Source organism: Falco peregrinus, chromosome 10 (assembly GCF_023634155.1).
Source record: "Falco peregrinus isolate bFalPer1 chromosome 10, bFalPer1.pri, whole genome shotgun sequence".
Classification (NCBI taxonomy): Eukaryota; Metazoa; Chordata; class Aves; order Falconiformes; family Falconidae; genus Falco; species Falco peregrinus.
In genome coordinates, this window is record NC_073730.1 from 29,479,801 (window position 1) to 29,492,258 (window position 12,458).

General features: G+C 51.6%; 1 protein-coding gene and 1 long non-coding RNA gene across 3 annotated transcripts in view; one reads left to right on the top strand and one right to left on the bottom strand.

Moving 5' to 3' along the window:
* The window catches only part of SSBP3 (single stranded DNA binding protein 3), a 56,052-nt gene that overhangs the window by 15,522 nt on the left and 28,072 nt on the right, over positions 1–12,458 (bottom strand). For both annotated transcript variants that reach the window (XM_055815608.1, XM_055815607.1), the window contains exon 5: positions 3,427–3,516. In XM_055815608.1, the coding sequence (XP_055671583.1) occupies positions 3,427–3,516 (90 nt within the window). The remainder of the gene's footprint in view (positions 1–3,426; positions 3,517–12,458) is intronic.
* Positions 6,831–9,588, top strand: LOC129785271 (uncharacterized). The gene is made up of 3 exons (XR_008749057.1): positions 6,831–8,591; positions 8,672–8,740; positions 8,854–9,588. It is a non-coding gene; the product is annotated as an uncharacterized LOC129785271 (long non-coding RNA).

Here is a 12,458-nt window from a genome sequence, read left to right on the forward strand (position 1 = left end):
CAAGGAGGGAGCAGGACAACATGGACCCCTTCCTATTGCCCCTGGCTTTACCATCCTCACCTGCGGTGGGCGACCTCACCCAAAGAGATGCACCCCAGGATGCAGGGAGGGCAGGGGATGTTGGGGGGGGGGGGGGAGACCCTGGGCTCCAGAGCCCCCCCGTCCTCCCTGGCTCCCGAGGTCTGTCTGCATTAGGGGGCAGTGTGGGAACACCGAGCAGCCGGCGCTTTGTTTTGGTGCATCTCGGCGCCGAGCCGCTGATGCATAGCTAACGCAGCCGCCGACATTGATTTATGGTCAACTTTCCATTTCATCAGCGTGCGGGGTAAGGGGCGGTGCGGGGACTTCGCACTGGGGAGAAGAGGCACGGCCACAGTGTGGGGGCTGCTGACTGCCCCCTGCCCCGCCCCCGCCCCCCCGCACATTTATTTAGTGTTCAGAAGGTGTGGTATTAATTGGTTGCAATTTTTAATTCTCCTTCCTACATTTCCCTGGCACCCCCCTGCCCGTCCTTTGAGGGATCTGCACCCCGGCATCTATCCAGCTTTCAAAACAAAAGCAGGAACGCCTCCGATGACCTTTAGGAGGATGAGCAGAGGGTTTGTTTGCTTATCTCAATGGGACAAAGAGAGAGATTTAAATAAAAGCATCTACCCACGCTGGTCGGTCATCAACCCAGCCACCTTTTGTCCACCTTTTGTCCGGAGCACAGCCCAATGCCGTGCCATGGGCTGGCACCAAGCAATGCCCTGGCAACCCAAGGGTGTCCAGGGCCTCTCCCTTCCCATCCATTTGGGAAGGTTTTGGGAGACTCTGCAGGCTGCGTTTCCCTTGGCACCCAGCCCAAAGGCCGCTGCTGAGCCCGGCACGGGGAAGGGACTCTCCCTGCAAGACGGCGGACGGGCACTGCAGCCTGGACTCCTCCTCTCTTCTCCCCTTCCCGGCGCGTCACTTCTCTTCCAAGCTTACTCCCACGGGTTTTTGAGCCACTAGCTCCCAGGAATGATCCATATGGTTTTTTCCTTTTGCCAAACAGTGGTGCACATCTGAATGTGTGGGGCCTGGGGGGGTGGGGTCACGCACCCCCAGGGCAGCAGCACAGGGCTTCTGCAACCTGAGCTTTGCTAGTGACTCCCCCCTCGGCTCCCGGTGTGATGCCCCACCATGCCAGGACAGGATCAGGCCTCTCTAAACCCTCTCAAAACCTGTCTACCCATGCCTGCCACCCTCAGGGATATCCCTTTCAGGTCCCTGGTGCCTGCACTATGGTGCAGAAGAGTGAGATGCTGAAACCCCATGAGCCCTCTCCATCTTCTGGTCTCCTGGCACGAGGAGGGCACCGGCCAAGGTGGTACCTCCAGGAACCTCACTCACTCCCAGGGTTAGCACACCAAGGGTCAGGGAGAAGTCCTTTGCATCTCCTGTGACCTTTTTGGTTTTGCCCTCTGAAGTTCAGCACTTTAATTTCCTACAGAGATAGGAAATTGCCCCCAAGCTGCAACCGGCTCGCTGCCGAGCCTCCAGCCCACCTCTGCAAAAGCTGGTCTCCAGCATCTCCTGAAGCTGGAATGAGCTCCAGCACCTGCAATAAATCAGACAGGCTTTCATGGAGGCGATGTTCAGACTGTGTTAAAAGGTGGGATTTTTCTTCTCCCCTCCGTCCCCAAGGCTGGGAGGAGAAACCAGATGTTGAAGGGCTTTCAGGAAAGACAGGCTCTTGAGATGTCACATGCAAGCCATATGCATCAGCGCCTGTCCTCCCTTCCCTCTGGCAGCGCTGGGTATGGGCAGCATCCTTGCGCACGACCCCTGCGCTGGTGCCATTACTTCTGCTGGGGTTTTTAGGACCCTCCCCACCAACAGTCCTAAGAAAGCTGGGCTGCTTTTGAGCCCCCCTCCCCAGCGGCTCCTGGTCCAGCCGCATGAGAGGTAGGGAACTAGGATGGGTTGTTTGCTCCTGAATCAGACCCTCAGTGCAAAAATGGTAGGGGAGGGCAGAAAGGAAAGCAGCAGGGACAGCTTGGAGGCTGTCAACGGGAACAGTTGAGACGGGAGCATGCACAGCATGTCTGGGGAGATGTGACTCCTCTTCCTCACCTTCCCCTCTCAGGGAAAGCCAACCCATACTCTTGAAGCCTTGCCCTAACTTCGTGCCAGTTTTGCAGCCCTCGCAGCTCTGTGTGAAGCAGGAGCCCCAAAGGACAGTCAGCTCCACCGCGGGGCGAGATCAGGACTTTTGGAGACACATTTGTTGGAAGCAGCAGCTTGGCACTCGAATTGCTGGCAGCAGCTATGACCTGCAAGATAGCATCTCTGCTGTTGGCTTCACCCTGTGCCGCCGAGCACTGCTACAAGATTCGCCTGTTTTAGGGTTCCCGATCTGTATCGGATATTCTTACTTTGTCAGAAGCATGTTCAGGAAATGGGATCTCTCTTAAAAAAAACCCAAAACCAACAACAGACAGGATCCTCCTTCCCCCTTCCCATCCACGCGCAAATGGCGATATCAGGCTCAGATATCGCCACAATAAATCACCAGCGCCTTATCGAGTCCGCCTGTCTACTGTCCGAGAAGTTCTCCCATATACAAATCACAAGCCCAGATAAAAAAAAAAACAAACAACAAAACCAAACCAGCTTGCCAAAACAAATATTCCTTTCAACTCTTATCCCATTTGTTACATGAACAAGTGTTTCTTCCTCAAGATGGAATATTGTAACGTACCGAGAGCTTATGCCGCTGCAAACCATGCCGTGCAGAGATCCCAGAGAAACCCAACCCCCCCAGACAGTTCAAGTATTAAAAACTCCTTTTCTGTGCGCTTGTTGAGATCCTTTCCACCAGTGTCACTCCAAACATACGTTACCCCCTCCTCGGTCAGAGTGCAGGAGAAGGAAGGAGCAAGGGGACTGCACTAGGTATTTGCTTACAAGGTGCCTCCACGGCATTTGGGGACTTGGCTGGAGCCCGCTCCTGCCTGCAGCCGCAGCCAGCATTTGTTAATGCTTTCAGTGATTGCATTTGGAAAAAATCAAGCGGTTAACCAGAGGAGGGGGAAAAAGTTTCAGGAATCAAAATCCAGAATGTTTTCAATTATGCACGTCTGTTAGGACTGGAGAACAAATACAATCCCAACCCAAACACAAACCAAGCAGCTTTGGAAAAAAACCATTGGTTGTAAATACACAGTAACCTCTTCGAGCAAGAAAGAAATTTGCTTTAAGGCCACAAAAAATAGAAAGCAAACGTGGAAGGACAGCAGAACACGAGTTATTCCTAGACAGGTCAGCTACGTGGGCATGCTGCTTCCCTAGCATCTCCTTGGAAAAAAAAAAAAAAACACAGGCATGACAGTGCTGACACCCAGAGCGTAAGCAAACACGTGCGCGGTGTAGAGGCGAGCATCGGGAGGAGCGGCAGCCTACCTGGAAGAAACCGGGCGGGATGGGGCCCCCGGGCATCCCGTCATTCGGGGGAATGTTTCCAAGCACGGGACTTGGGGCGGCAGCTGCGCTCTGCGGGGAACAAAACCAGGACAAACATGGTGGGTTTGAGTCGGAGTTAGGAAAAAAAACACATTACAAAAGCCGTCTCTCCTGCCACACCACACTGAGTCAGTTTGCCCGCTACCTCCAGAGCCCCCAGCTTTGCTCCCCATGCCCTGAGCATCTTCCCCCCAGGGGGGAACAAGCAGAGGAGGCTCGCAGCCGGAGGGGCTGGTGCCTCTGCGATTCACCCACGGAGAAGATGGCCGCACAAAACCCAGGGATAATTCTGGGGCTTATTTATTCATTTACCCAGGCATTTGGTCTTGCTAATCCAGCGAGAAGCCTCATCCAACGTGTCACTTCAGGCAGAAGCTGTTTTGAGGCTTCTTAAATGTTCCTCTTACCCCACCTCCCCCTGCAAACTCGCTAGTTCAGTTCTGTCCTCCAAAAAACAGGCTTCCCTGACCCCAACAGGATGCCAAGGCTTTATTATGGATTTCCACATCCATTGTGTGCGATCTGCGGGGTCACTCTCCCCCTCGGCTCTCCCCAGGACGAGCCACCCGAGTGGCTTCAGCCCTGACGAGGAGGGACGGGGCGGACTTGGGGTACCCAGACACCTTGCTTGGCCCTGCTCAGCATCTCTATTTTGTATTTACTCCCCTGCCGTGCTGCGGTGCTGGCGGTGCTGGGAAAGCACCAGCGTGATGGAAGGCTCCTACCCAGAAGGAAAATGTAAGAAAAAGATCTTTCCCTGAAGACCGCTGCTGGCAACCCATCCCTGCTGGGCTGGGGCGGTACCTGTGCCGCTAAGTGCACTCTTGTTTACCCATCACCAAACACAGCCCCATTCCCAGGGCAGATACAAGGCAGCCTCAATGACACAAACTGGATCTAGATCACTGAACTAGTCCCTCCGCAAATTTTTGCAATGGACTTACCCACCTAAAACCACGTGGCAGAGCCGAGGAAAATCGCCCACCATGAAAAAAAATGGGTGGAAAAATTTTCCACTGAGGAAACCTCATGAGCAGATGGGGTACATGTGAGCCTGTTCAGCCTTGGTTTTATCCCAGAGCTTGGAGCACCCTGACCCCACCAAATCCCGTATCCCAACAGCAACCAAGCCAACCCTGGCCCCCGACCGCAGCCGATGCACTGACAGCCACAAGATGTGAGCAGAGCGAGGAAGCTGGGCTGTCAGGACCTGGGGCAGCCCAGAAAATGAAGGATTGTTATTAAGGACTGTTATTGCCAAGGTGGGATCCCCATGTTTGGTTGGGAATCTATTTGGTGCTTAGGGACACAGTTCAGTGATGCACTTGGCGGTCCTGGGTTAATGGTTGGACTTGATGATCTTAAAAGGTGTTCCTACCAAAATGATTCTATGGTTCTATTCTGGACCAGAAAGCCTTGCAGAGGCAGGAAAGCATGAGGCTAACTGCTGCCCTGTGCCTTCCTGGGGGCCATACCTTGTGCCCCCTCCAGTAGGAGCCGGTGTGCAGGATGCGGGATGAAGGCCAGGACCACGCCAGATGAGCTCTTCCTACCCCAGCACCTCTGAGCCACAAGTGCCAGAGACAACAGAGCAGGCTGATTCCCCAAAAAGAGACCCCCTTTGCCAAGTAACCGGGGTCCCCCCCATGGCTACGGGGTCCTGCGCCCCCAAGCACAGCCCACGCTACATTCCCCCCATGCCCCTGAACAAGGCATCCCGAGCAGCCTTCCCCACAACAACGGCCAGATCTGAGTGTTTTTACAGCTAATAAAAAAAAGTCCTGGCAGGAAAAATAACCCTGCCCATTCCAGGCTCTTTTTATACATCAGACAGCAGCAAAAATAGACGGGAGAGGGAGTGAACCCAGTTCTCCCCCTCCCTCCATCCCCCCAAGTGGGTCAGCTATAAAAGTAAAACCAAATCTTAATCCAAGGCCATGAACATATTGCAGTTTCTCTGCAAAGCAGATGACGGCTCTTAATGCAAAAATATATAAGACCGAGCCCCAAACTGCAGCGAGCCCATTTGGAATTTCCTTTATTAAACCCTCTATCACGCAAAATGCTTCTCTCCCAAGGCGGCGAGCACTGCAATAAAGCTGCCAAGGTGATATTTTATGGTTTCAAGAGATTTCCAGCACACCATAATCCTTTGCTGGAGGAATCTCCCAAAGCGAAATGGATCCCAAAGTGGTGGAAAGCGCGGACGGACACGTTATTTGGGGATCCAGGGGGAAAGTGCGCTGCCTTCCTCCCTCCCTCTGCAACTGGGAGCAGAGGGAAAAGGGCAAAGCAGCCAAAGAAAATCTTGAAGCAAATGCCCATTTTTCCACAAAACCGCAGAGTATTTTTCCGCGTTAAACACCCCGAAACCTCACCTATGCCTTCGCGGCGTAAACAGGGATTTAAAGTTCCTCACACATGTGGCGCTTGGCAGAACTCGGTAATTAAAAACCCGCAAGTGCCCTGAGCACATTGTAGGATGGGAGCCAAATTGGTCAGCCCTTGATGAATGATTTACAAGGCTGCGAAGTGACATTTTATTTCTTTTTTATTCCCCTCCCCATCACCGCTGCTAAGGTAAACACCGAGGCACCTTTAGCCCTGCTGAAGCGATGGGAGCACAGCTGCAGCTGCAGAGCTCTGCAAAACCCTTGGGATATGGCACAAAAGGAAAGGAAGAAAAAGGGGGAGAAAAAGACAGTGGAAACAATTTTCCCAGACTTTAAGGGTCCTCACGTAAACCCCAAGGGCTTTCCAGCACCCGCTCCCAGTAAACCAGGAGTTTTTTTGCCCTCCGAGCTCCCCCCACCTGGCTTATTTTTACTATTTTGGCTCAGAAAGTCTTTTAAGGGACTTGGGAGATTTCGGCTGCAGTTTGCCTGCCAAGCCCCTTTCACTGGAATATCTAAAAGCCCCCAACCCGCCCAGCACAGGCAGAGGCAAGGTGGAGGTGCCACAGCAGCCAGCTTCGGATGGGCAGTGGTGCAGGAGCACGAAGCCTGCCGTGCCACCATGTCCAAGCTGGTGCTGAACCAAAAGCACGTCCCGCCGCACGAAGGCCCCTGTTGGCATGCACTGTCCCAAATTTCCTTCCACCAAAGCACGCCAGAGACCACTGCCAGAGATGAGCAAGGACAGCTCTGGCACAGCCGGCATGCCAGCTCGTTTGCCTTTTATTAGATGGTAAATTTGCTCCATGCTGGAAATAAATATACATGTGTTCCTGGGGCACACATATATAGCTATACATACACACACACACATTATATATATATATATATGTATGTAAAAAAAAAATATTCCCACATATGTTGGATTTTTTCCCCCTTTTTGGTGGAAGCCAGCGGAGCAATGACAATCTGGATTGCTGCATTTCGCTTCCAAACCGAAGCTCTCAGTTAACACACCGGCTCGGTACGCCAGCAGATGCCGTTTAAGCCTTTAAATCGCACACTAATTGCACTAATTGAGCTAACAGTCTCTGTTTCGTCTCCCTACCCTGAGTCAACCAGCGTCTTCTGGTACTGCTGTAGAGATCCAAGCTGTTGACTGTAGTGTTATTTTGTCAGCCATTAAACGATTCATCAGAGTCATTAATTGATTTATTACTGCTGCCTGCGAGTATAGCTTTGCAAATAAAGAAGGATGGAGGTCAGGAGGCAATGGAAATCGGACAAAACAGCACAGCCAGGGGCTGGGCACTTGAATTATCAGTAGAAGCCTGCTTGCGCAGGACCGCTGGCATCAGGTTATGGGGGAAAAACAGGGCAAAAAAAGAAAAAGAAAAGACGCACTGTTTGGCTGCACTGCCAAACCAGTTAGTTTTTTCAGCTAAATTCTATGTAGGATGTAAAAGGGCTATTAACAATCTTGTTTTCTTAACCTAATCCTTAGGAAGAATCCAGGTTATTCCACTGTATTAATTGCATTTAAGAGCGGCAGGGAAGAGGCACCGGTGCGGCTGCCCCAGAGCATCCCCGGCATCCCCAGCCACAACACCAGCATTTTGGTGCCACTTGTTCCAGGCTGGCTGAGCCGGGAACACAACTCATCCCTGCTCGTCCCACAACCCTGGGAGGAGCTGCGGACCGGGGCTTTTATTTATTTACTTTCTTTAACGCAGAGTTTAGGTCTTTGCTAGGCGTGCAGGTTTGCCGAGCGCAGGGTGCGGCGAGCCGCTTCCTGCCCCCCGCCCTGTGGCAGGCTCGACCCGAGTGGAGCTGTGAGGCACCATCGAGGCCAAGAGGGTTTTGGGGGCTGAGTTTAAAAACCAGAGCTGCCAACGCACAGCTGGTGGGCTGAAACTGCCTCCAGCCCCGGGGTACCCCCGATAATAAGAGGCAGCACCCAACAAGGGAAGGTTTGGGAAGCTGGGGAGCTTTCTGGATGCACTGCTGCATGACAGCCCTTGGGATGCTGCAACAGGATTCTTCTTCCTCATCCCCATTGCTGGGCAAGCCTGAGCTGCCTCCAGGAGCATCCCCAAGGTGGGCTACGGTGCTGCACCCCGCCCTGTTAGGCTCCCAGTAAGGTGATACCCTGCGGGGTGGCAGGGCATCAGCCCAGCCCCAGCTCGCCACCCGCCCAAACCCGTCATTGCCTCACCAACAGAAGCGATGGTTTCTATTAACTATGAAAACCAGGTTCCCATCGGCAGTGTTTACTCTGCTGTTAAATGCAAGCCCGTGTCCCCACCGCACGCTCCGGGCAAGCAGCTTTGGGTTGCACAGGCAGCTGCTCAGCAGCTTTCACTAAACGTTGGGGTTTTTTTAGAAATAAAAATAACCTCCAAACAGTGGTGCAGAGCGCTGGCAGGCAGCAGAGAGGATGCTCCTTCGGTGCGAAGCACCACCAGCACTGGCCACTCTGCCAGCCCCAGCCTCCACCAACCCAGCAGCGAGATGGGGGGGTGGGGGGCAAAATTACCTTCATGGCACAGACCTAAAACCAAACTAAGGATGGCTGGACATTTGCTTTTTGGCTCAAGATGGTTTTGCCCTTGCTCGCCTCTTGAGAAGAGTGGACCAGGAGATTTTGGCTGCATCTCACACCTTGCAGACACAGCAGAAGCGGCACAAGGCACTCGAGGGCAGCTGCCTCCAGTAGGAGCGTGCGGGGATGCTTGGGACATGTAGGTGATCTGTTATCTGTCCGTTTCCTTTGATTTTATTTTTTTGCCTAGAGCACAGGCTTTAGAGCCTAAGGAAAAAATCAGCGTGTGGGTCAGGACTTAAGCAGGCTGCGTAAACAGGTAATACGGAATTTAATTGGACTCCAGTTAAGCCTTTTCATCTTGTTAAAGCTGCCTTCATCTTACATAGCCAGGTTTTAAATTTAATAATAGAACCCTCCCACACCTCGCAGTAACCCGATTAACACCAAGGAGGATGGCACGCCGACCGCTTCCTCTGGACCCAGCCCTCAGATGCTCTCCTACATCAGTCCCCTCCACAGGTCGATGCCAGCATCTGTGTTGCATCAACGTGCATGAAAATAAATAAAACACCAGCCTGCTGTAGCTCATGTGAGTGTGACTGCCAGCCCACGTACCAGCCATGGGCATCCACTGCAAACCCACAGTGCTCACAGAGCCCCTCGGGTGGGCTCGGGGTGGTGGTGGGGCTGTGCACCCCAGCCCGGGTACGCCCGAGACCGTCCTGCTTCCTCTGGTGCAAGCCACTTGGCTGGATGCTCCAGGAGACAAAACAAACCGGTTTTAGCTTATCTTGGGGTAAGATAAGGTAAAAGGAGACCGGGATGAAGCTTTGTTTATCGGCAAAAGGAAGGTATAAAAAAAACGCACCCCACGTTAAATGGGCTTGTAGCAGTATCACCGAGCCACCCAAACACCATCACCGTGCTCCCGTGGGGCACATGCTGTGCATACAAGTTCAGATTAATTATACTTCTATGATAGCACAAGTTTTTTGTGCTGATTTTAAACACACCACCGGTGAGCCGCCCGGCACGGGAAGCCCCAGCACACAAAGCCCCAGCGTACACCCGGCCGGGAACAGCCATGCTCATCCACTTTTCTTCTCCTCCTTTGAAAAGAAAGAAACAATCCCCAGCCCTATATTTTCCTTGAGCTTTAAACATTAAAAAAAAAAAAAAAAAAAAAAAAAAAAAAAAAAGGGCACAACAGTTGAATGGTGTTTCAAGCTAATACAGGGCATTTTCCCCCCGCCCTTGTAAAGGATAATCTGAGACAGCAGCTCCAGCCACGAAACAATAGGATTTTAATCTCTTAAATCCGCGTCCCCCTTATCCCCGGGAAGGAAACCCCTTCAGTCATTTACAAGTTTGTAAATAAGGCTCTTGGTAGCATCTCGTGGACATCTGCTCCACCAGCCCGACAGCGTTCCTGCTAACATTTACAAACATCCTTACGCAAACACCCAGCGCGCTCTGCTGAGCTGGCTTTCTCTAAATATATCCCAAGGAAATAACTTGGCAGGGCTGCAAAAATTTCACAGCAACTGAATTAAAGGGCGGGGGGTGGGGTGGGATAAGGATGGGAGGTGTAAACCAGACTAAATGCAATTAGGCTCGATTTTGCACGCGCGTGTGTACAGAAAGTTTTACAAAGGGAAACTTCTGGGAAGTTAAGCCAGGCTTGCTGGTAGTGCTTCCCCTGACGCAGGAAGGGCTTTGCAGAGACATGCTGTGGTGCTTCACACCGCGTGGTCGGCTGCGCCCCATCAGCCCTGGTGTTTAGGGATGCTTTGCCACAGGCATCCCTGAGTCCCCCCATCCCCAGCGCAGAGAGAAGGTGAAGCCGCAAGTCCCATCTCTCCCACTGCTGGCATCTTCCCCAGCACAAGACCCATGTCCAAGCCCACACCTCAAAACCAGTGTACGAACCCTCCCCACTGCCAAATAGCTCAAATGGGTCCCGTGCAATTAGCAGCCTGGAAAATGCTGTAAATACACAGGTATTAATTACTATCAATTCTCCTCTAATAATTCCAGCAACAGACAGGCCAGGCTCTTTTCCAGCAATCAATACCATCCATTTCAGGGTCCACCTGCCAAAAAAGTTATATAAAATAATTATATAAAATTTTCATTAGATCATGCAATTGCTTAGGACTATTAATCTACCGCTCATCTATCAGCGCAGGATGCTCAGCTCTACCTAGGGCCACCCAGCTCCTTGCACTGCCGACCTGTATTTTCTCCTGTACCGGACACTTGGCGGTTCCCCCTGGATTTGCTCCTGATGCACCTACACAAGCTTTATGCAAAGCGTAGTGGTTAATTTCAGATTTTAAAATATATTACTCTTTTTAGAACCCAAAGGAAAATAGCCCCCGCAAGCAAAGCTGCCAGGAGAGGTCATTTGCTGGAGTTTTAGGCAAAGTTGTGATAGTTAAAGCAGATGGGAGCTTACTCCCCGTGCTGCCCCTCGCTTTGCGCTGCTGCTGTCGGGGTATAATTATGTGGGGTTGCATGGCTGGGTGCTTGTCAGCACGTGCACCGGCTCGCCTTCTGTCCTTGCCTTAAGCACCGCAGCTGAAAGCAAGTCCTCTCCTTTACCGGCCTTTGAAAAGCTCAGATTAAAGAAAAATACTGCCTCCCTCTCGAAAAAACAGTACTAATTTGGCGATGAGGTGCAAGGGAGGCTGCTGGTGTTGGCAGCCAGACTTCTGCTTCCCTGTGCCTGTACAGATCCACCACTCCTCTGCCTTCCTCCAGACAGAAATTGCCAAAGAAATTTTGGAAGGGGTTATGAGGAAAGCTAGGTTTAAATTGTTAATCTAATTTAGAAGAGGAAAAAAAGATATAATCCGTGGCTTTAGAAAAACACCGCACCATTGCACCACGTGCATTTGAAAACACATAGTCGTAACTTGTCCAAAGGATTTACTAACAACTAACGAGGATATTGCCAATCCCATCGGCTAGCCGGCGCACCGCAGAACACCCCGAAGGCACCAAGCGCCTGGCAGCGATTTCCCCATTAAAGATGGGCATAGATTAGTAATATTTTTTTTTTCCATTTTTTTTTTTTTCTGGTCACCTTGTATTTCAGCTAGCCGATCTCATTACGTGCTGTTTGCAATCAAAAATAATACAAAATAAGCTGTGAGTTTGCACGGGGAGCCAGTGATGCCCAGTACCTAACCATCATCCAGACCCAGGGAAGGGGGTGAGACACCCCCCCACTGGCACCTGCCTTTGCCATACAGTGGGGAACACCATGACCTCCCCAGAAAAATCTCCATTTCACTGTTCAGGCACTGGGATGCTGTGGGATGGAGCACGGACACACTAGCACGGCACCCAGCACTTCCCACCCCCAGTCCAGCCGCAAAACAACAGGACCCGTCTCCACCCCGCAGGAAAAAATCCCGGTTTTCTCCATCCTCTCCCGCCGCGGGGAAAGAGAGGAGGGAATTAATGCAAATACTCCCATTCTTGTCATGCACTTGAATGCCAAAATATCCCATTTGCTTAAGCCTATTTTACTGCTAGCAGCTGCCCTGGTATTATTCCCCGACACCAAAGGCAAAGGGCAAAAGAAGTTGGTCCAGAGCAGGTGAACGCCATCTGCCCGTCCCTGACAAGATGCTGATGGCCACCATCTTCGTGTAATTACACAAAGCCCGTTTGAACGCCTGTGAAAAAGCTTGAAAAGCGCCGCCGTAACCTTTCGCAGGCGTTCAAACGGGTTTTGTGTACCTACAGAGGTGGCCGAGCAGCCGGCCCCGCTTGCAGCGGCCCCTGATGGATTTGCCTGCTGATCTGTGAAAAGTGAAGTTTTTCCACAACGAGCCTTATACATATATATATAATAAAAAAAATCAAATCCCCTTCTCTAACAAAGCAGCAGGTTAACAAAAAAAAATATCATTTTTAACAAAAGTGGCTTTGATGATGTTTGAAGATGCTTTGTAGCATCTCCTCTGCACAGCATCTTCTACTAAATACACTAGTGGAGGGATGTCAATGCCTTAAATTGAGGC